Raw genomic sequence first — 25,696 nt, forward strand, 5'->3', positions numbered from 1 at the left:
GCAACCTGCATGATATCAAAATGACAAAATGGGGTAGAACAAGAAATTCACTGATATCTACGGTTGGTTTTGTTTTCCGCTTGGGGGAGTAGCCTGACTTTACGGCGATCATAGAGTTTGTTTTATGTTACAATAAACATTTTGCCCACCTATGGGCTACCAATCATTCACAGAATAGGACTGGTAAGCACAATAAGCCTCAGAGAGAGAGAGAGAGAAAAAAGGGGGTTAGAAATATTTGCTTATTATCATCTGCAAATTAGTGTCATCTAGGCTATATCATCAGCTATTTAACCCAACATTGTTAAAATAACGTAAATCCTTTCTTTCTGCTCGCTCGGGAGCATTCGGCACGGTTCGGAAATGACCTCTGACAGGTTATCTCAAACAAATAAATACCTAGTATCGAATCGTATTGTTGGTTACGATAACATGCCGATTCGTTACGATTCTTTTGAGCGACGATTCGTTCATATCACGAATCGACTCAACTCTAGCACAGTAGGTCCACTGTAGGGTGCAACGGTAGCCTTCGGGATCCTTCTCCATACCAAAAGAAGATTGTAATCTCTTATGTCTTTCATAAGAACACATAGGCTAAAACTAATGTTTTTCATGAAATATTTACCGATTATATTACCTCTAACGACTTGAATAAGAGAGAATGGAATAATCTTAATGTGGGGAATGTAAATTATTTTGACACGAAAAAATTGCAGTATTTATCGCAACGATTCTTATATAGTGATCATGCATAATATGAATTTGAGAAGAATGATTAATAATAATAATAATAATAATAATAATAATAATCTTTTGTCTTTACTGGGTAATAATGACAATATGTACCAACTTTAGGCAATCATAGATAGCATGGCTCGTTTGTAGTTCGATCAACACTACTGCTGCAGAGATCAACGTAAAAACATAGCTACAAAGAACAAAATGCATACAAACTAATTAATTGGCATTGATATAGCGACATAAACAGAAGTTTCTATAGAATCAGTATTCATAAAATATGTTTGAAGACTATATTGACATACGATGTGTGTCAGAGGAAGAACAATTATTTGCATTCATCAGAAGTGTAACTGTAGCTAGTCGGCGATGTATGCAATGGAGAGGGGAAAGGAAATGGCCACCCTACTCCATTAGCTCCTGGTCTAGTTGCCTTAAAAGTGGTGTCTTCTTGGTGTCACTTGTGAGGTTCAGACCTGTCTTAGGACAACTGACTGAACAACAATATTGACATAAAATCTTTTACGATTTTTTTTAATCTGGCTGTCCTACTGACTAGTTTCTGTATATAAGAATGGAAATCACAAATTAAAAGTCTGGGCCTGAATTGAAATTAATTGGAGCATCTGAAAGTGAATCTTAACTGTTTGGGCATGATCCACGAAGTTCAGTGTATTGACGCAGACATTTCAAACGAGGTATGTACGAAGTCAAGCATTTGAAAACTTTAATTGTCTCTTTTAAAAAGAACTCCAAGTAGATTCCAGATAGGATGATACAGCAGATAACTCTGCTGTTCCGGTCTGATTGGCAGTTCGATCATTCTTGGATTCGTTTCGTGCTTGTCTTACCACGACAAAACTCGAGAAAAATGCGTAAAAAAAGTGGACAAAACGTACAATAACCTTGTTGCTCTCACCTCCCACACTCTTCGAAAAGAATATCAGTACCTCCTTCATAGTTCAAACACGTGACGTTTGGGGCCGTGGGAGTTTTGAGTTAGTGTGCAACAGATATCGTGTATTTTAAACAAGACCTCTAATTATCCATGTTGAACCGTTTTCATTCATGTAATACCATTCTTTGTCTGTCGTTTCTAGTGCTTGTCTGCCTCCGAGGAATTATTATTGTGAACAACTCCGCGTACATAATATGGAGAGGAAAGCTCTTCTTCTTTATTCCGCAAAAGCAACTCGACCTTCTTGTCCATTGGAATTCGGCCGGGAGAAAACCAAATCAACAAACAGTACTGACGAACACCGAACGGAATGCTATCGCTGCGAGCAAGTTAGTGAGTAAGACGAGGGACGGAACCGGTAAAGACCGTACTGCCGACATTTTTTTAAGTAAAGAATCGTGAGCTTTGTTCTGTAGTAACGACAGAGCCGCAGCCCGCAACCTTACAGTGGAATGCAGACGACATCATATTCGTGGTTGGTTCAGACTGGCAGGGAGGGGAAGTAAGTGGAATCAGGGGAATGAATAAAACCTTCTCTTGCAACATTGCTGAAATCGGGCCCCACACACGCTGATCTGTTCTGGGATAGAACATTCCATCACCAGTCCTTTCAGTGCAACAATGTCGTCAATTTACAATGCATTTATGTCAATTTGACTATGGTTTTTAAGAGGAGTGGGGATAAAAATGCCATTGTGGCATATAACACAGCCAAATTCGTTTGACGGCTATTGTAACTTACAAATACATTGATGGCATCACGACTTCCATTTTGTGAGACAGATAAAGAAGGCCTCTCGATTTTCCTTCATGGGCGACTTTATACTGTTGAATTACATATAGAGGTGTTGTACAATTCACAAAGGCATATCGCACTTTCATCCGTGACTTGAAATGTTAGATCCTGCATGATTCACTTCTTCAGTATGAAATGTTTTTCCTACGGTCTTCAGTCACATTCCGAGAAACTCATCAGCACGAAGAGAAGGATCCTAAGGGAAACCGTTTCAGCCATGGTAAATTTTTACAACGTTTATTTCATTTTGTATTTATTATTTTAGTCTTTTAATTTGCACAATAGAATTCGTGGAATTAAAACGCATTAAGTTACCGCTGTATCTTGGTATCCAATCTGTTGAAACTTCTGTCTGTTCCACTGTAATGGAATTTCAAGTATGTCTTTTCCCTTTCCACTTACTTTTAATTAATGATTCACAAAAAAGTATAATACATCCGATTTTAATTGCTGTTCTTGAAGCTTTAATTGGGATTGAATTTTGAGAAGAATGTAAGTATTTTCTTTTTACAACATTGTTATGGAAAAAATTATGCTGATCTTTAATGAAAAAAATTGGGTTTTTAACAATATTTCCCATTACACATATTTTAAATTGATTAATGCACTGCTCCAAAAAATTCCTTCTGGAATTGAGGCTTCATTGTGACTATTAACTCTGCAGCCATTCATACAGACGTAAAAAATTCAGATCAGTTAATACCGCAGGGCAATGCACAGTGCCAAGTATAATAATGTTGGCAAGCCTGATTTCTGACGTTGGTATTTCGTTAGTCATTTGTGTTTCGCGCGGAAAAACGTGAATAGTAAATTTCGCATGTTGTAATTTTTGCAAAGCGTAGTGTAAACATTAAAGTAATGGTTGAAGGTGCATGTAAATGAAAAGAAAATGTCATTGAAACAGCTTCCAGTATCGACAGTGAAACTTATAACAAGTAGTCAAATAATAACATCTGTGACAAGTGCTGTCAAAGAGTTGGTAGAAAATGCATTAGATGCTGGAGCTTCAAATATAGACGTAAAATTGGTAAGGATACATCATTTTTAGAGTTGTAATTCGACGAATCATGGTATGTGCTTGAAATTCACAAATCTAGTTTATTTTTTACTTGTCTTTCAGGAACATAACGGTTTGGATCTGATAGAGGTTAAGGATGACGGTTGTGGTATCAATAGAGCAGATACTTCAAACATGTGTTTGTCGCATTATACGTCAAAAATAAATGATTTTGCAGACCTCGGTAAGTGCAGATAAATATTTACTAGTTGTAAGTACACAATATGTGTAAATATGAGATTGCATTTATTCCAAGAGATAAATATAATTGCATAGCTGTATAGCCTCCCTACAGGCCCAATGCCAATTTGTTAGTAGGCTTATGAGGTCATTGAGTTTGTGGAGTCACTTCCATAAACCATGGTTGATTGCATTGTAAGTTTAGCCCATTACGTGTATGATATGAACATGTAATTGAAATAGGGGTAACATGTTATATTTTATCAGAGAGATAGGCCTAATGTTACATACTATAGATGAAAAACAGAATTGTTGTTAGGCGTATATAAAATTAAGGTAACTATCTATTTACTTTAACTGACGGCGCGTTTAGGTACTCGACAAAATTTATTCAGAAATCCTTGATTTGGCTGAAGGAATACGTAGAAACATTGAAGGTTGCTGGAGACAGAGGACTCTGGTAAGATTAGAGTTATTTATTATTGCTTACCGCTCAATTTTAATAGTTTTTACGCTTTCCCCAAGTCAGATCAAGAAGCTGTGACTAAATTATACCCCATATTTTATATGTTAAGAAAACTCGGCGTCAGCCAAAATTAACATACCAGTACCTCTTTGCATTTTTTTGGAACGTGAGTACGGTATGGTATAGAGCAATCAATGTCTTCGGTTTTTTCATTTATTCAATAAATAATTAGGCCTACTTGCATCACTTTTCTATTTCAAGCTCGTGTACACTGCATGCAGTAACTTATTGGCTAAATCCATAGTATTGAAGTACCGGTAAACCAAAAAATGAATCAAATTAATGCAAGACAAACAAATGTTACAAATACCTATTTCTCTCTCTTGGTTAAAATATCTAGGGTCTTTGCTACCATACTGTAAATAAAGTATATCGATAATAATTACCGGACCGTAATTTCTACTTTGAGTAGGTCTGTACAAGATGGGTTATTCCATAAAATGTATCGTGCTTTTTGAGACAAAGGTAATTTGCAAGGAAAAGTCGCTCTTCCTTCTTCACTGACCTAACTTAAGTTAAACCAAGTTCAGGTTTGGTTTGGTGTGGTGAGGAAGGGAAAGCGAACATTACTTGGAAATTAGGCAGGTACAGAGACAAATGTTTGGGAGGAGGAAGTGCATCTCAGAGACAGGCAAATACGACATTTTTATTGACATGTTTTGTTCAATTTTAGATAAGCTCCAGAGTTATGGTTTTCGTGGGGAGGCATTAAACGCACTTTGTAGTGTAGCAGATGTTACTATCACAACTCGAACAAGTGAAGATGAGGTAGCTATGACGTACACCCTAAATATGAATGGAAACGTTGTAAAAACTAAACCATCTCATTTTGGCAAAGGTGAGTAAAATTAACCTTCATTAAAGATTTAGTGTGAATTCTATGCGTTTACACTTTTTTTTAACAATTTGAGGAAGTGGAGACAAAAGAGAAATTTTTTCTAATGTGATTTTTATTGACAGTGCATATCTTTCATCTTTCGTCATTTAACATTGTCTTTGAAAATGTAGGCTAAGTTTTTTTTTTTTTTAGTACTTGTAAAAAACTGTCCATTCTATGGTTTATTTCGCATATTCATGACTCATAACCGAATGTTTAGTGAGGGCCACGTGTGGGCAACAATTCTTCACACTGCTGTTTCCACTCTACTTCCGCGAGCGTGGAAAAATAAAATGTATGCACTGTATTTAATCAATGGTTTAGAACATTGTCATGTGTCGTCTTCTGTCTTAGCCAAAGCGGGTTGACTGCTACAGTGCTGGCAATATTCTCCTTAGGCATTAAGTACCACCCATACTGTCTACTATTGCTATTTCGTTTCTAATTCTTCTCTAAAAGAAAATATGGCATTAGAACTGGTTTGAGTGGGCCACATTCATTCCTACAGAAAAGATCTCTCTCTCTCCCAATAATCCAGATCATTACCTACATGCATTGTGTGCTCGGAAATTCACTTCTTTAGTTGTAGTGAAGGTAATAATAGTGTAACTAGTTGTCTCGATTGTATTATAGACTTACAGAGAAGTAGAGTACCTTTGTAAAGATTAAAAAGTTTTGTTTCCATTCTATCAGAAGGAATCTTCCTTGCAACCATCATATTAGACGTCCAAAATATAATCTTTAATACTGTACCAAATCATTTTTCACTCTATGCCAGTTCAATTTCAGTAATTGAAGAAAGCTTTGTATTCATAATCAGATATTTGCCCATTTTTTGCAGTATCAAAGGACATTGAATACTATTCATACAAATTGTTCTTTTCATACATAGTTTAAATACAGGCTACTTCCTCGAAAATGGTTTAGAACGAGGAGCCTCTAAATTGTCAATTGAAGGTGTAGGTGTTTGTGTAGACTCCCAAAACACCAGCAAGAGGCTGTAATGTACTACAGAAAAGATGATGATGTATTTATAATTTCAGGTACCTTAGTATCTGCTAAACACTTGTTTCGGAACCTTCCAGTACGAAAACAGTATCTCAGTTCTGGACGTCGTGCTGCTGAAGAACTGAAACGAGCTGAAAATGTAGTGAAGTCTCTAGCAGTTATCCATCCTGATCTCAGACTCACCTTTTGTCACAATAAGAATCTTCTGTGGCAAAAGTCTTCTTGCACAACATTGCAGCAGTCTCTTATGCAAGTTGTGGGACACTCTGTTTCCAGCAAACTTGAAGTTCTTGGTCATCAAGAGATGGAGGTAAGTTCAGGAGTAGTTATGATAATTGTTATTTCCTTAAAAATGGTAAACAAGCATGGTTTTCTTGGTTATTACTTATTTACACTGAAATACTAAAACAATTGTCTTTAGAGACAATTAATATTAGGTACCCTCCACAAAACTGGTTTCATTTATACACTGACGGATCCTTGATCTCCAGAGAACAAGGTGCTGGTGCAGGTGTTACGTGCTTTATAGATTTCTTGGGTATGGAACAAGTTTTGTTGGAGAAATCATTGCAATAAGTGAAAGTCTCAGGAATCTTCTATGCCACATCAATAAATTTAGGAATGCAGTTATATTGTCAGACTCCAAAGCAGCTATTCTATCAATAGTCTCTAAACACACACCTTCATCTCAAACAGCAAAAATAACTAAAATGCTCTCTCAATTAATATCACTCAATAAAAGAATTGTATTCCAATGGATATGATCCCATTGTGGAATCCTGGGAAACGAGAATGCCGATGCTTTAGCAAAGAAGGGCAGCACTGCTACTTACAGACCTGTTACTAAATCTACGTATTACTCTGTGAAAAGATTTATTAAATCTACATACTTAGACTTCAACAAACACAATTTGATAACACAATCTCAAGGGAAAAAATGGAACTCTCTGCATCAAAATCCACAGTTAATTCCTGATTTACCACGAAAATCGTCTGTAGCTGCATTTAGATTGGCAACAGGCCATGATTGTTTGGCTAAACACCTGCATAGAATTGGAATATATCAGTCCCCTAACTGTCCATTGTGCAATTCAAATCAAGAAATGGATTCGGAACACCTCAAAATCTGTGCTTTAGTGGCTGGCATGATAATATCTTTGAAAAATATTGGAGTGCAAGAGGTCAAATGACTTTATTGTCAAACGCCTGGCATTAGAAAACAACAACATTGCTCACAGGGAATGTGTTGGAGATAGGGATTATAATCATTGTCATGATTAAATACCCATATCAATGTAAAATTAATTACCCTTATATTAACGTCCTTTATTTTATCTTTCTGATGTTGAATTAAATTATTACAACAAATTGGAAAACTAAGCAAAGAATGCAAATTATGATGTAGCCTATGTGACAGATGGTGGTATTTAGCGCAGTTTCACATTTAGCAGTGGGGGTCATTGGTGAATTCTCTTTCTTTCTGTAAGTAATTCAATTTCAATTAATAAGGATATAGACGTTTAGTGCAGGAAAGGTTGTCATGACGTCTCTGTCTAGTGTTCATTCATTCATTCATTCATTCATACATACATACATACATACATACATACATACATACATAGTTTTCTGCCCAAGGGCAGATTCTTCATCTGTGGCTCAGCTCCTTGGAAGCTATATGATGATGATGATGATGATGATGATTTTTTTTACATGCTCCATTGCTGTGGAGTAATACTACATGTATTGGTTTACCTTAAACTATGTTCATATAATTACTTTATATTGTTACTTTATAGGCAATATAGATGGATGAATTTTGTACTTTTCCTTCATTGTAATTTGTCAAATTGTATATTGTTAGTAAATTTGATCAAGTTATTATGATGATGATGATGATGATGATGATGATGATGATGATGTAAAGACTTGATATTTGTTGGAAGAAATTTTTGTTCGATTTTTTCTCTTGAAATAGTAGTTACCAGTACTGTATTTATGATGTAACAAGTCTTCAAAATCATCTCGTAATTTCTGCTAGTAACAGTTTCAGAAAATGCGTTCTGATATTGTTTTATAATAAGTCAGCCTTTCTACCAGTATAAGTTCTCACCTTGTTCATTTCTTTCCAGTTGACTCTTGATATTATGGTGCCAAAAAAGGAACTAGAGAATCTGGCATCATTGTGTATATCGTACATTGACTGTATGATGATGTACATAAATCACCGCCCAGTGAGATATAAAAAGCTAGAAAAGGTAAGTTTGTGGCATCTTTTAGTCAACACTTGTTCTTGAAGCTCTTAATTAATGCATCTGTCGTATTGTGTTGTTAGCTGTTGCTGAAGTACATTGGTAAGTGCTTTCCTGGCCAGCTGCGGGCTCACAAGTATCCATACTGCCTTGTCTCCATTGTCACATCTCCTGGAGAGACGGATGTCAACCTTGAGCCAAACAAAACAAAAGTGTTGTTGAAGGAAGAGGTATGCAATATTCAGATGATCTTCTCATTGTGGAAAGACGTGTTTGTTTGCTTATTAATATGAATTAGGTAACACTGTATGAATGCTGTTTTATTTACACAGTTGCTTCATTTTTATTTTTCTGTCTATTCATTCATACATCTTAATCATGCACATCTTAGATGTGTTTGGTGGTTTCCAATTAGCATAAGTATTTTGTATTCGAGAGTGTAATATGTTTAAGCATTTGTATATATACAAGTTTTAAAAGTACTGAAATGTAATTTAATTAGTTGTATTAATTTAAAGACTTAGAACCTGGGAGATATATATATATATATGTGTATATATATGTATATGTATATATATATATATATATATATATATATATATATTGTTGTGAAACATAGAATACTTATGTATGTAGTCTGCATTTTTGCTCTTATTACGCAGTTTCCACTTTGTTGGTTTGGTTACAATAAATATTTCTTTGTTCCTATTACAGGATGGAGTTTTATCCAAAATAGAGAGTATGCTGGCATCATATTATAACAGTACAGATAATATACAACAAACACCAGCACAAGCATCAGCAGTTGAAGAAAATGGAGAAACTCACCAACGTAATCCAGACTTGAAAATATGTAGTCAAGAAAATCCAGGAAAAGGAGTTAAACGTATGAGACTAGATAATGGAGGTTGTAATGATTGGAACAAAAGTGATTTTCCTTTAAACAGAGTTCAAAATACTGAAGTAGTTGTAACAGAGCTTGGTAAAGAGATATTTCAGAATGAAAAAGGAATAAGTTCAGTAAATAGTGTTACAGACAATGAAAAAAATCTAGTAATGAATGATGTGGAAATATTGAATGACGAAAATAGTAATCCAGAAAATTTAGGTTATAACGAATTATTAACAACAAATGCATCCCATGTAGCAAATGAGGGTTGGACTGTGATTACAAATACTAAAACTGACAGTAACAGAGTTGCAGGTAATGAATACTCTCACAGAGAGAATGGTATTTCTATCGACTCAAATGTTCATCCATCAAATTTAAATAATCAAACAAGTAATAAACCATGTGAACCCAGTAATTATCCATCAGATTTGAATAATCAGAGCACAAATAATGATCATTGTGAGCCCAGTGTAGTTTTACCTTGCAGTAAGCAGTCCTCTACATTTGAAGGAAATGGAATTTCATTGCACAATGGTTGTAAAGAAATAGTTAACAAATTCGATGGAAATAGTGTAAATATTCACAATACAGAAACATCATTAGACAGTGTGGCAGCAATAACAAATGGAGCTGGAGAAACAATTGCAGGCTGTGAAAATAATGATGAAAGTGGAATTAAAAGTAATATGGAACTTGATACCTTACCTGTATTAAATTTGGATGATGACACTGAATTTTGTTCTTCAATTCACGCTGATCAAGTTGCGGCACCAGTAGACAAGAACTCCGAAAATACAAACTATAATAATCAGATGATACATACAACTAGTGATGCGATTCAATCACACAAAGCATCAGCGGTGAGTGACGATGTGTGTAAGGCTGCTGATTTGGTGATGGAAAAGTGGAGTAAAGGTCAGCTGAAGGCAGAGAATGGTAAAATCATTCAGGTAAATTTACTATATTTATTTTGCTTGAACTGAAGTTGATTTAATCCTTCGTCTTATATTCATAGTTTTTCCCAAGGCTGTAAAGTCGATCGAATGCAATTTTTGGATGGAATCAAGAGTAGATAGAAATGTATTGACTGTCTATAATATCAGTATCAAACAATATAAAATCTTAAGGGAATGCTGTTTTATCATTTTTGCCAGCTACTATATGAACTTCTGGGGAAATTCAGTGGCAGATAATCTGGAAACAATGGTGATTAATTGGGTAATATTGATTTCGTAATAGGGCATTGCAAAAAATTTTTTTCTTAAATTTTCTAAGTGGACCCCCGCCATGTTATTACAATTATTGAAACATACTTGTGTACAAATTTTCAAATGTTTAGGTCATATTTTGACCCTCGCCCACCTCAATAATAACTTTTGCTATAAGGTAAAAACTGATTTCCTTTCTCCTTTACAAGTTGTAACTAACAATGAGTGAAGATATGGAAAAGCAATCACCTGAAGGAATGATTTGTCCTCACCAATCCGTCCAGTACTTAGAAAAGATGATGGAAAAGGTTAAAAAACGTGGCTCACAGGGAATTTACTACAAGATTTGACACCGAAAGAAGGATCTCAACTGCCTTCCAATGTGGATGTGCTTCGTTTCTTTGTTTTTCTAAATTGTGGACCAATGTAGAAAGATAAGAGAGATGATGTTATTAAATATGTTATTTTGAAGATTGAAGAATTTTGGGAATTGTCTTGTATTCCTACGATGCCTATGAGAGCTGGACATTCCAAGTAAAAACTCAGTAAAAGAGAAAATATAAAAAGACTGACTTAGTCTTACAAATGAATGGGAAATCTCTGATAATGTGAGATCCCTCGTGTTTGACACTACAGCTTCAAACTCGGGATGGAAAATCAGAGTATGTGTACAGCTCGAAAAATTACTGGACAAAAATTGTTTATGTTTGCTTGTCGACATCACGTTTTTGAGAGAATCTTGTGTTCAGTTCACAAGACATTGTTTGGTGAAACATCAGGTCAATGACAATTTCATTCAATTCAGGGACTCTATTTGGAAAACTATCAATACCGAAGAAGATTTTAAGACCATACAAATAAGGACAGGTCACAAACTCATAATGAAAAATACAATTCAATCACTGAAGAGAATACTTTCTGCTGATTATCGGGAGTGTGCTGAGCTGATGTTAATTCTGGGAGAAACACCTGAACGAGGAATACACTGGCTAAAACCTGGAGCAGCTCACAATGCTCGATGGATGCCGTCCATTTTGTATCCAGCAAAGATGTTTGCTTTCAGTGCTCAAGCAGAATATGACAAGATCATGATCGATAAATTAGAAACACTATACAAATTCAATGCACTAGGCCTATTCTATGTTGAAAAATGGCTCTCTTCATCCAATGGTGCCAATGCAGTTTGCAATGATCTGAAGCTGTGGCATGACTTCATCAAATACTGCAAGCACGATCAAGTTGCTAATGCAACCATACAAGCCATGGAAAGAGGCTTGTGGTATTTAACCAAAGAGTGTGCAGTGTCCTCCCTATTTGCAAACAGAGTTACTGATTCGGAATGGCAGCAAATTGCTCGGACATTATTTCGATTTCTGAGACCAGAAGAATTTGACAAGGACATTCCAACATTTCCAATCCTGAACCACAGTACGAAACTCTCATCTCTTATTGGCTCTAAATCGTGGTTCTTGTTTCACAGCATCGGCATTGAGGTCCAATGACTTAGAAAATACGTTAGCCAATGGCATCTTGATCCCAATTATCAAGAAGCTGAGGCATACGTACGGCATGTCAAAGTGGTGAATGATCTGAACGGGACATGAAGGTGATTCAAGACTTCTCAACTGGTGTTACCAATGACGAAACTCAAAAACAATACTTATTGCAAGTGGTTGAATATCATCGCAAACAAATTCCCAACTATAAAAAGAGAGACATTAAAGATGTTAACTGCAGCTTCTAACAAATCTTAAATTCAGTAAATATAGTCATTTGATGTAAATATTATATAGCTGAGGGCAAGATTTAATTACAAAAGTTGTTAATTACTATATATTTGGATTTATAGTATTGTATAATGAACTGCATTAAAAGAGAACCGTTTAATATTACATTTTCTCATTATTTTACTATAAGAAAAGAATGTCTTGTTAATCAGACATGTTGGGCGGGGGTCAAGACATGACCAAATTACCTAAAACTTGGTATACACTCATATTTTAACAAGTGAAACAACATAGAAGGGGTGCATCTCGGAAATTTAAAAAAAATAATTTTCTCCATATACTCATGCAATGGCCTATTTCGTAATTTCCTAATGAGACTTATGTGACAGTACCATAGAGTGCGGTCCTTTCGATTTTGTTGGGTTTATACTGGATTGCATTCATGTTAAACCTTGCGCTCGTGCATGATTCGGGTTTCTCATATTGCTTATAGATGGCAGGACTGTGACCCATTTTCTAGTTGTACACCATTTCGACGATCCACACTGTACATGTGTATCTGTGGAGAGTTATGTCGTGTACTAGGGTGAGTGTATGTGTAAGTGTAGTGTCTGGGATGAGTGATGTTGACGAAGATGAGGAAAGGAGAAGAGGAATCCCGGCATGACTATTTTTAGACTTTGGAATTTTTGACCATCCTCATGAGTGTACTTCAAGAAACTTTTTAAAGTTTCATTGTAAAAAACGTTAGAACTGGCTCAAAACATTATGGTCACTATACTATTAAATGGAATTAATGATATTTCGATGCTTGCAGGGTTCAGCAGTATTGTTACCAAAAGCAAATGCTACTCCGAAATCTCTTGACTCATCATGTATTAGTGCGAGCAGTCAGATGGGTTGTAAGGAACAAAGTGCATTCACTAAGTTTTCAAGACAGGAGCGTCCTAAAAGTAAGTGACTCTCTTGTATTGATTTGTGATATATTTTGAACATCCAAGAGGAAGCAAATTCTGTAGTACTTAAAAAAAAATAAAAAAAAATTAAAAAAAAAAAAAGAGAGAGAGAGAGAGAGAGAGAGAAGATATACAACTGCAATTAATTAATTTTGTAAGAATAAAGAAATAGAGCACTTTCTTAAACTGTAAACATATTTATTTTGTGTAAGGGACCAAGAATTTGATTTATATGAGTAACATTAAGTGTGAAATTAAATGCCATCTTTGTCTTTTACCAACAGCTACTACATCTTATTATTCGCAGCTTATATTTCATTAAGTTTTTTTTTATCTAATGCAGTTAGAACTTGACCAATGGCCATTCTCATTAAAATGAGTGGCTTAATATCAAAGACGGACATCTGACCTCAATCGAAATTTAGATAGCTGTGGGTTTTTATATAATTTTTCATGCTTTTCCAGTTGCAGTGAAACCATATACAAACTCTAACACTACATTTATAAAATAAATTGTGTTAAATATTACAACGAACACTGTGAATTAAAAAATTGCCTCTAAATCAAAACTATGGAGACGACAATGTCTGGCTTTGATATTAAACTACTCAAATAATTATACACATAAATTCTTGGAGCTGATGATAATTGAATTATTCAAACTTACAAATCAAAATAAATATGACAGATATTATGTGCAAACAGCAATTTAAGAATATGGGTCTTTTGGAACTGTTACTGTTACGTAATATGGAAAAGTGACAATTAGTAATCTTTTAGTAATGAGACTATGAAAGAGGACAGCTCTAGTTATCACTGCATCACATGCAGTACTTTTGTGACTAACAGAGAGGACATTAAGACCTTCACCATTTTTACTAACTGTTGTTCAATGTATGTAATATTCGATATGGTCAACATGATACTCCAGCTCCAGCAGAGAATTCCTGAACTCTTCTCACAAACTGGGCCCCAGATACAGTAAATAAAGATTTCTATACTTCTTCTTGAACAAAACATGAGCACTTCATCTTGAAACTAAGTCCTTTACTGACCAAACTATCTCAGCTCCTTTCATAAGTACATTCCTGTGCTTAAGATAAAAAGTTTCTTTTTACGTGTTTTGATTTTAGTTTTACAGGAGTTTCCTGGTATTGCATTCACAAAAGTTGCTGAAGTACTAGTCAATCGGTGGCAGAATCTTACTTCTGAAGAACGTGCAAAATACGAGGAACTAGCAAAAGAAATGGATGAGAAACGCAAAAGCTCGAAATTGGAGGAAATTGAACATAAGTTAGTCAGTGTTAAGAAATTTTATAAGCCTGTGAGTAAAGTACAGAGGAGTATGAAAAGAGCAGAAAGAAGAAAAGAGATAATGAATGTGTCGCTGGAAATATTGCAAGAAAATAGTGTTCCAGTTCAAAAGACAATGTAAGTACTGAACTACAAAGTAACTATGATGGTGTTATTTTATAATTTATTTATGAAGTATAGAAGCACAACAGCATAACTTTCTGACATTTGGTCAAGTCGTGGAGCCTCACTCTTAATAACAAATCCAAAAAAAAAAAAAAAATAAGATACCTCTTTCCTTGCCTTCTCTTCCCATATAATTCCAAAATATTGGGTATTGTATGTTGTTGTTTAGTCAACTGTCCGAAGACAGGTCTGAACCTCACAAGTGATACCAAGAAGGCACCACTTATGAAGCAACTAGGCCAGGAGATAATGGGGTAGAATGGCTAGTTTCTTTCCCCCTCCATTGCATACATCGCTCACTAGCTACTAGCTCGTGTTGTTTTTCCTCTGACACACATCATCAAATGAGATGTACTGCCTGATAATTAGGGACCGGATTTTTATGTAATATCAAGGTGTGAAGTATGTACATATTTATGTAAGAAAAATAAGCTGAATATGTACCAAAATATGTAAAATCATGAAAATATTTAATATCAATATCTGTGCAGGTTTGTAAGTCTAGATATTTGTAGTCTGGTACAATTTTTAATTTTCTGTTCTTCATGACGATTTCTACTGTTTCTGGTGCTCTTCTGCCGTTTCTGAGTATCATTATTTCTGTCTTGTTCACATTTGTATCAAATTTGTTTTTATTGCACCATTTTACCATGATGTTTATTGTTTCTTTTAACTTTGTAAGATCTTTTGACCCTACTACTATGTCGTCCGCTTATGAGATTATTCCCTCCTTGATTTTTACAATACAGAGTAGTTGTATGGGAAAGGTTGCCTTTTGTTCATTCATATTTACAGTGGGCGGTAAGGGGTGAGTGCCTCTTTTACTTCCTGGAACTTAGATGTTATGTTTTGTCCGGAAATATATCCTTTCTCAAGTAGGTAAAAAGGCTTATTTAAAATTGTAAACTTCCCCAGCAGCAGTTTTCTTTTTTCCTCTTAAAGAAGTAAAAATGAATAAAACCCCTAAAAATGTAGATTTACGTAATACCAAGCCATAATATGTAATGTGGGGTAAATATGTAAAAATATGTAGTATCAAATTTTAATATATTACTGGTAATTACAAGATTTGCAAAAATTTGTTATTTATATATGGTTAGGTTGAAAGGAATAATAATATGTAATTACATAAAAATCCGGTCCCTACTGATAATAGATGCACATATCAGCCAGAACCTCAGTCAGAGGATAGGGTATTGTATGTCTGTGACGAAGTGCAATAACCTGGAAATCTCGTACTATAAATTTATAACATTTTTCAAAGATGTATTCTCCTTGAGTATCATTGCAGGAATATGTAGAAATATCACTTGAGAAATACTTAAAAAAAAATTAACCATGGCGACAACTCTTTAATATATGCTTATTTTTGCTGAGAGCATTTTGAAAGTAACTGTATATTCTGTTCTACTTCATTTCTGTTTTGTTATCTTATGCTTTAGTCCATTTTATTCAGTTCTTTTCTATTAATTCCATTTATATATATATTTTTCGCATTCATTTCCATTTCCATTGCATTTCGGTAATGCCCATTGTACGAAGTACAGTGCTATTATTTTCTTGATATCCTGCTGCCAACAGGTCCTGTGTGACACAAGAATAGCCATATTCCCGAGGTTATTACCTGCACAAGCTTGACTATTAAAGCATATTGAGTTGTTGGTTATGATTCGTAATATATCATGAGAGATAACTGAACTATATTGTGTATTGAAAAATTATTACACTATACTCATATTAGGCCTATATGTCTTAACTCTTAAGTTGTTAAAGTGTTTATTTACGTAATAAAATGAGGGCTATTTATAAAGTAATTTCCGTTTTCATATAGAGCATGCAGTACTCGGCATAGTGATGGCATCTTTACAGTGAATGTTGCATGATTCAGTTCACTTCGAGTAGTGGCACAGAGATGATTATGCGACTGTTACAGTACGTGACTGGCTATTCCCTTTAACGTTTGTTAATACAGTGCTCTCATTTCACGAGGAAACTAGATTACAGCAGAACTCTGGCATATACTTTTCTGCATGTTGTTCTTGCACTGACAGGGAGTGAGGAACAGGGAGTGTGTTCTATTATTACCGGCAAATCAAGATATTTAGCAACTACAGAATAAAATAAGTCCACGAATTTAAATTATTATTAAAATACATGTATACAGGTTTATTACCATTTATTTCATATACTGTTGAAAATGATCTCCTTCCACAATAAAACATGCCTCACATCGTTTAAACAAATTATTTGTCACTTTCTGTAATTCTGCTTCAGTAATAGACTTCTAACTGTGCCCGATTATCCGCAAGTTTATCTTCAGTTAAAACGTATCTTTTCTGCTTCCTCTGTATTTCACAAACAACCTGTTGTATGCCACTTTTTCATCAAGTTCGAAATGCAAGATTTTGTAGGAATGCTAGAGTCTGGATCTTTACGAGCAAATGTCCGAATGCATCTTTTATAGTTATCTTTTTTCACGTAATATTCCATCAAATAAATTCGCTGTTCAACTGTATACTTCATTTCCCAATCGATTACTTAATACACAAGTAACAGTCACACACACACTCTCCGGTACAATTCTCAAATGCAACTAACTGCTAGAATGTTTTGTAGAACTGGCTTCCCATGTTGTGGTCGGGAGAGCAGGATGTTGGCCAGCGGCAGAATGATGCGAAGGTTCCTCGTGAAATGAGAGCACTGTATGACGACTACTTTTCGCTTTTCCCTGCTCAAAATGTATTTAAATCTCGTAAATCGGATGGTGTGATCGGAGTGAGACAGGTGGCATTTATACTAGGAGCTGGCATATATTAAGATAAATCCCAAGAACACTTGCATGAATGCATACTTATTTACCAGTTAGCTTAACTTCTCTCCTTTCTTCCACATTGATTCATTGTTTGATTGATTGACTTAGTACTACAGTAGAAAGGATTTTTTTTCAAATTCGGATATTTTATGCGGATGGTTGTAAAATGGAAATCACTATTTAAATATAGTTTGTAATACAGTACGTGATATGTGTATAACTTTGTATCACTTCCTTTACAGAGACAAAAATCCCAGACCAGTTTTGATTGGACAGCTAAAGCCAAGTGGTACGTGGCTGTACCATAAAGACAAGGAACTGGGGATCGTAAGACATTGGGCCTTGCAGGAAGTAGTGCATTATCATAGGTTGATGATGGATCATAGTATTCCATTGAAGAAATTGGAGTCCAGCATTCAGTTTGATGAGAGGTACAGTACCTAAATTCTCTTCATCTGTGTCAGGGTGGAGTTTAGTAGATCCAGCGCACAAAGGTCATGTTAATGATCTTATGTCGAATCTTCTCATAAAATTTCATGTATAGATCTTCACAGCAGATAGACGAACATAGAAAATAGTGTCCATACTATCTGTAAGCTTGCATAATTGAAGCTTGAATAAGAATTGTCGAAAAACTGAGTAGCTATCAACCTTGAGCAGATACTGCTCACTCAGCTAGTGCAGCATATTGCACGATCTTACTTCGTATGATGTGACAGGGTAGGAATTAAAGGATGGCAGCAACTTAACTGCTCTCTTCAAGTGCGCTCCAGTTTGTTAATGCAACATTCCAAAGTAAAGTATTCACACCATTACTGTTAGTATTGGGTGGCTGGGTAGTTCAGTTGGTAGAGCAGCAAGCTATGGACTTGAAGGTACGGAGTTAGATCCTAGGTGGTGACGGGATTTTCTCATTACCAAACTTCCAGAACGGTCGCAGAGTTCATTCAGCCTCCTATTAAATTGAGTACTGGGTAAAAGACGATTGGAGAGTGGTGTCGACTACACCACTTCATTCCGAGATCAAGAAAGCATGGGGCTCTATCTCCATGCTCCCAAGAGTCTTCATGGTATATGATGGGGCTGTCTTTATCTTTTATTGTTAGTATTGTATTGGTAGCTGATTATTTGTGAATAGTCGGACCATCAGATCTGTGCCCCCGTAAGATATGTGAACTGAACCCTAATTCCTTCTCAGCCTCGGTAATTCATTTCTCTCCCTGCATTCCTATCTCTCTCCTTTCTATCTCTCTTCCTTTCTATCCCCCACTACTCACAATTTTGGCCTTCTTGCGGGACAGTTTACAATATTTGCACTTGCAGTCCAGTGTTGTCAACACAACATGAATACTGTAGCACGGAGTGGCGAAATAAATATTATTAAGCAAGTACGTAATGGCATTTTGCGATGAAGAGAAACAAACAGGTCAATATCTGTTTCCTATAAATCAGGAACGAAAAGAGCAACTGATATCACAGGTGAGGCTTATTTTATTTCAATTGATTACATACTAAAATTACTTACTTAACTAATACTAATAATACAACATTTTATGTAATTTATATAGACAGGTCAGAACTCCTAATAAAGAAAATCAGGAGAGAGGGAGTCTGTGCAGAAGATGAAAAGCTAGAATCACCAGAGAAGAACAGATCAAGGGAACTTTTAATTATTGTATGATATGAACCGATGTATTTTAAGAAGAAAAGTACAAGAATTTTATACCGTTCAGAAAAAAGTTTCAACATTGAAGAAATTACTGAAGCTTGCGAGAGAAGCAATAATTTCCAAGGTTGGAGAGAAAAACTATGGAAAGTGATTCGAGACATGGGATTTAGGTTTAAAAAATGTAGAAATACAAGATCTATTTTGATTGAAAGAAATAATATTGTAGCATGGAGGACCAGTTATTTATGACACCGTTTGACGGAAGTTTGGCAACATCCCTATTCAGCAAGGTTCGTGGCCTGCTGTTTAATGTGGTGGGAGGAAAGCGGGTGGAATGGAGTGAGTACAGGCGTTAACTTTTCCAAGAACTACAACATCGCTGAAGGGGCACAGATTCGATGGTCCGACAATACCTGCTGTGGAGATCTACCATTGTGTGCAGTTTGAGATGGGATTTCTAAACAGTTGATTGACAGTTCTTTTGTCACACTGGGTAAATTCGTAGTTATTGTCAAAGTGTGACTCATGGAATGGCAAATAATAAAGTGGTTATTTCTCAATACAGACAGTTACACAGAGATTTACCACAGATCAATTCTTGGTACAACTTTATTCATTGTTTACATCAGTGATCTCCCCAAAATCCTGGCAAATGCTAGAATGACAACTGCATTCTTTGCTGATGATCTAGTTATGTGAACCTATAGACCAAGAAAACTAAATGCCCAGTTACAAATTACTGCTGAAAATTCACTAACAGAACTAAAATCTTTTTTTTTTTAACCAATGTTGGATACTTGACTTGTGTCATTCACACAACTAAAAACTTGATGTGTAGAAAATTTAATGAACATAAACACTGATAAGACGACGTACGAAATTTTCTCACTTGGCAGTCAATCAATCTTCTTAATGTTCTGACCTGTTTGCTGACAACATAAAGTCCACTGTAGTCTATTCAGTTGTTGTTTTTCACGAGAAAAGAGGGGAATTTTGATTGGTGTTCATTATAGATGCCTGTTGCTAGTAGCCAGAGGTGGGGTGTAGTCAATATATACTGCAGGGCTATGTCTTCTGCAACTGGTACTGATGATTTTAATTTACTTCTTTTGTGGTTTATGGATGGACAGTATAGAAGAATGTGTTCCAGATCTTCATCATCATTATTACACCACAGACAAGTAGGATTATCAGAAATGTTAAACCGGTGTAGGTACAATTATGTGACAATGTGATCTGTTCTGGCTCTTGTTAAAAATGTTTGAATATGTCTGGTTTCTCACTTGGCAGGAAAGAGATGAACATAACTTCACAATATGGCAATGAAAACCTGTCTAGGACTAATGCAGCAAAATATTTGGAGTTAATTTTGATGATAAACTATAATGGAAGAACGAAATAGATACTGTTACAGAGAAGAGAAAAAGACTTTCACTTTTAAAAAGACTGGCAGGAAAAAAGTGGAGATGCACAAGAGAAACTCTCAACACAACGTACCTACAATATGTATGTCAAACCAATTATCCAATATTGTGAAGTATTGATAACATCATCCAAAAACTGCCTTTATAAACTGAATTTGTTTCAATATCAGGCCCTCAGATTATTTACCGTAACTGTGAAAACACTCCAATCTTCTTCTTCTTCTTCATCATCATCATCATCATCATCATCATCATCATCATCATCATCATCATCATCATCATCATCATCGGCATTACATCCCTTATAGTTTAGCCTTAGCCTCCCTCAGAACATCCGACCAATCACTCCTGTCTAATGCTCGTGTTCTCCATATTCTAATTCCAACTTTTATTAGGTCAGCCTGAATGTCATCCAGCCATCTCAATTTAGGTCGTCCGACTTTCCTTCTTCCTACTGGTAATGCATCTAGTAGAGCTTTGGGTGTGCGATTGTTCTGTGTGTGATTGATCCTGGCTACGTGTCCTAGCCACTCTAACTTTCTGAGTTTTATGTCAACAACAATGTTAATATCTTTATATAATTCATATAACTGACCATTTGTTTTGATTCGCCAAAACCCTTGCTCATAAGTAGGCCCAAAGATTTTCCGTAATACTTTCCTTTCCCAGGCATTTAAGATTTTTATTGCCCTTTCAGATAGAGTCCAGGTTTCACTTCCATATACTACTATTGGTTTAATAATAGTTTTATATATTCTTATGTTAGCTTTTCTTGAGATACACCTGGACTTCATAGTTTTATTCAATGCCCAAAGACCTCGATTCCCAGCTGCAATCTTCTCTTTTATATCAGTCATAACATCATTATTGTCTTTCACCATGAACCCCAGATACTTAAAACAGGAAACTCTATCAAAATTAGTATCATTTAAATTAATCTTATTAGTATTGTCATTATACACTCCAATCTTTGCTGTGCAAATTCTTAAGAATAATCATAATATAATTGAGGAATTGTAAGAACAAGCACTAATCTAGTATGATAATTATTTTACATATACAGAAAATAGTTGCTATAATATCCAAACTGTGGATAGATGAAAAACAACAAAATTTTATGAAGTTAGTACACTAAATCAAAAAAAGACTTGAGTATTCCTTACAGAAAAGATTATTAATGAAATACAACCTATTAAATACCTTTCATACAAACACAATTTGATCCTCATGGACCATTTTAAAACTCTGAAACAGATAACTATTTTTGAAGAGTCTAATAACTGTGAAAGTGAATTCATATCTGTCCAAAAACAACAAATTTCGAATGGAGAAAATGATAAAACCTTGGAAATTTTATTGACTAACCCTGAGATAATCCCCCAAGGACCATGTAAATTTTCTGTTGCGATGTTCAGGTTGATAACAGGTCATGCATGCTTGTTTGGCAAGTCAACTGCACAGGATAGGAATTTCCCATACATCCGCGTACGTATTGTGTGATGCAGATGAAGAGATAAGTATGGAACACATCAAAAGATGCACAGCAGTGCTACAGGAAGGAAGATGATATCTTACAAGAATTATACTCAAGTGCAAGCTAATGAATGACTTCATTGTCATGTGCCTAGACACTGAACCAATAACAATAATAACAACAACAATAACAACCATTTTTTCACATGGCAGAAATAAAAGTAGAACCAAGACTTCTAGAGCTGATCAGAGACCAAAGTAGTGAATAATCATGTAAAAAGGTAAAGGTATCCCCGTAACATGCCATGAAGGCACTTGGGGGGGCATGGAGGTAGAGCCTCATGCTTTCCATGACCTCGGCACTAGAATGAGGCGGTGTGGTTGGCACCACGGTCTGACCGCCTTTTACCCCTGGGAAAGACCCGGTACTCAATTTTATAGAAGGCTGAGTGAATCTTGGGACCGTTCTGAAAGTTTGGCAACGAGAAAAATCCTGTCACTACCGGGGATCGAACCCCGGACCTTTCAGTCCATAGCCAGCTGCTCTACCAACTGAGCTACCCAGCCGCCCGAATAATCATGTAATCGGTAAAATATATCTTTGGAATAGAATATAAATTACATTTGAACGAAATGATCAATGTGCTCTAGCTGCATCTGAATTGCTACTGCCATCCACTCAACAGTTTAGTGAACTAGCCCTTTATAATGTCCTTAATTTTCAAAAAATATAAATGGGTGTAATAAGTGCTAATTTTTCTCTGAATTATTAGGTATAATTTCATGTATACAGTTTGGTGGGTAGAACTTTATTTATGAAGTGTCGTACAGTGAAAAAGAATGTGTTATTTATATTACAACATTGCTCTTACAGTACTCTGGGTGCCGAACTCTGGAAGGTTTTACTTTCCCAAAGTAAAACATATGATGTAATTACAAGTGCTGTAATTATCACAAGCGATGCCATCTCAAAAAATGGATTTAGAATTGAATTGGTAGAAGGTAAGCATGGCATACTTAGAAATTCATTTTCTTTATACCTAGAAAGCTAATAGATTTGAGAATAAAATATCTCTGAGCTCCAATTGTCCCCTTTGATAGTGATACTCCTTGACTAGGCAACACTGCTCTCTTCTGATTTGTGAGAGCCATGAAGCCATTGAAGGTCATATGTCATATGTAGGAGGTTTGCCACGAAGTATAGTAAGGATTGACCTGCTACTCGTTTGCCACTCGAGAGTTGAAGCCAGTTCACAGGAGTTCAGATTTCAGAATGAAAGACTTCGATAACTCTGCAGCTGTTGAAAAATGGAATTATTTTTATAGGAGTTATTCTTACTGAGAGATCACTTTTTCAAGCTATGAACATTAGCCCTGAATTAGGCCTACTCTGTATGTATTTAAGTATGTTCTACTATTAACTTGTTTTTACATACGTAACATTTGTTCCTTGTGTTCATGGTCTTCCATTTCTCGTTAAAATATGCATCATTTTACAGGGTTAGGTAAAACATTGTGTGTGCTGACAGATGTTGCAAGTACCATCAATTTCTATGGAATAAATGACTTGAAGAATACATTGGAGTTGATAAAGACACATGGTTCCAGCTCTTTAATGAAGTGCAGGTCTCTGTCAGTCGTCAATTACATCAAGGTTTGTATTGCAGTTTTGTCAGTAATCATGTAAATAGTTATTCGTTTGGATTTGTGGCAGAACCAGAATAATGTATGAAAGTAGGAGGATCTTCTTTTCTATAGACAAGTTCTGCAGTTGTAGTATTTAGGAGGTCCATGATCATTTTTCCAATTTCATTTACATTATTGTAGTCCCAAAGTTGGCAGTGGGCATTAAAGTCACCAATTATGATAGTTTTAGGTTGTATGTCAAACAAAGTTAGATCAAGGGGATTATTAGGTGGGTTATAGGCACTGTAGATTTTGAAATGTTGTTGATTTTTCCATACTTCAATTCTTATTATTCTAATTTGTCTTGATTATCCATTTCTTTTATGATCTGGAAATTTGTAATTAATTTCTTTAATATACCTGCGAGAATGCCACTGCTGATCTGTCTACCTTTTGGTAAGAGTTTTATACTAAATACTAAAACCTTTAAAATTAATTCCAATGGATACCATCCCATTGTGGAATCCTGGGAAACGACAATGTGGATGCTTTAGCAAAGAAGGGTGGCACTGCTAGTTACAGACCTGTTACTAAATCTACGTATTAATCTGTGAAAAGATTTATTAAATCTACATACTTAGACTTCAACAAACTAAATTTGATAACACAATCTCAAGGGAAAAAATGGAACTTTCTGCATCATAATCCATAGTTAATTCCCGATTTACCACTCAAATCGTCTGTAGCTGCATATAGATTGACAACAGGCCATGACTGTTTGGCCAAGCACCTGCATAGAATTGGAATATATCAATCCCCTAACTGCCCATTATGCAATTCAAATCAAGAAATGGATTTGGAACATCTCAAAATCTGTGCTTCAGTGGCTGATCATGACAATATCTTTGAAAAATATTGGAGTGCAAGGGGTCAAATGACTTTATTGTCAAATGCCTGGCATTAGAAAACAACAACATATTTTATATTTATATTTATTTTATATGTTTATATATTTATTTTTTTGAAGACCTGCAATGCACTATCTGCAGAAGACACTGTAGCCCAGAAGTATTGGAGAGCACGAATGCTAATGGCTTCATTGCTAGATGCAAGGCATTGAAACAACAACAACATATATTTATTCTGTTATTGAAAATTAGCATTGTGAATTAATAAATAGATAGTTGAAAAGTGGCCATGGTTTTTACTTTGTATACTAAATGAAATAATTATAAATTCGTTGAAAATAATTATATGTTCTGCGTTTGGTCGTAGGGTGAAACAGTTCGCATTGTACGTCAGTGTCCAAGTAAAATGGAGAAGGAAACACTACAAGACCTCATTCATTACTGGCACCTTAATCTGAGTCACTTAGAAGCATCTTGTCTACATGGAAAGCCGATCTTTCATGCCATAAAGTATTTGTCAGAGCTGTAACTTCAAAATGCAGTTACAGACTCAACTACAGGTAAGAGAAACTTTCGTTGCATCTGTTACGTGTTTGTCACGAATTGAAGATCTTGTTAAGAAGAGCAAGTCATTTGCTAGTATGTGACACTGGCACTCAGAGATAGAACCGAGTTTTTATGGTGATTTTTAAAAATAAATTTTGCCCATGGACTTTGTACTTACATGGACAAATTTGATGTCATTGAACATTTCTTACTGCTTCTGTGTACGAATATGTTGTCGTACAATGTAATGGATTATAATTTTTGTTGAAATACTTACAAATCATAAAGTAACATACATTTCTTTCATAAAATTGAATACTTTCGTATTTGTAATATTTATTTTGATTTTTTTAAGGTCATTGCTAACAATTGGAGGTGCCTGCGTGCTCGAGGAAAACACTCAGGGTAATGTTTTTTTTTCTATTATGTATACAAATATTTATAATAATAAAAACTCTATTTTGTAATACAGAGTGTTCCTTCTTTGAAGTGTGTAGGTCTAATTAATATTTACAAAAAATGTTATATATATGTGGTTTATGATGGGATCTTTAAGCATATTAATTTCGTTACATTTGAACTTT

At 35.2% G+C, this 25,696-nt stretch overlaps 1 protein-coding gene across 2 annotated transcripts; it reads left to right on the forward strand.

Annotated features, from left to right (window-relative positions):
* Window positions 1-3,278: 3,278 nt before the first annotated feature.
* LOC138697837 (PMS1 protein homolog 1-like) lies at window positions 3,279-25,581 on the forward strand. Of its 2 annotated transcripts, none has more exons than XM_069823398.1 (14): window positions 3,279-3,522; window positions 3,616-3,736; window positions 4,932-5,096; window positions 6,179-6,453; window positions 8,273-8,398; window positions 8,476-8,622; window positions 9,107-10,234; window positions 13,037-13,172; window positions 14,309-14,606; window positions 17,709-17,897; window positions 22,907-23,034; window positions 23,532-23,686; window positions 24,934-25,126; window positions 25,468-25,581. In XM_069823398.1, exons 1-13 carry the CDS (start codon window positions 3,385-3,387, stop codon window positions 25,093-25,095), a joined length of 3,168 nt encoding a protein of 1,055 aa, XP_069679499.1. In that variant the 5' UTR covers window positions 3,279-3,384; the 3' UTR covers window positions 25,096-25,126; window positions 25,468-25,581. The 2 variants fall into 2 exon arrangements, with proteins under 2 accessions (XP_069679499.1, XP_069679500.1); XM_069823399.1 differs by having other exon boundaries at window positions 6,221-6,453.
* The last annotated feature ends 115 nt before the right edge of the window (window positions 25,582-25,696 follow it).

The sequence above is a fragment of the Periplaneta americana genome, chromosome 4 (genome assembly GCF_040183065.1).
Source record: "Periplaneta americana isolate PAMFEO1 chromosome 4, P.americana_PAMFEO1_priV1, whole genome shotgun sequence".
Classification (NCBI taxonomy): domain Eukaryota; kingdom Metazoa; phylum Arthropoda; class Insecta; order Blattodea; family Blattidae; genus Periplaneta; species Periplaneta americana.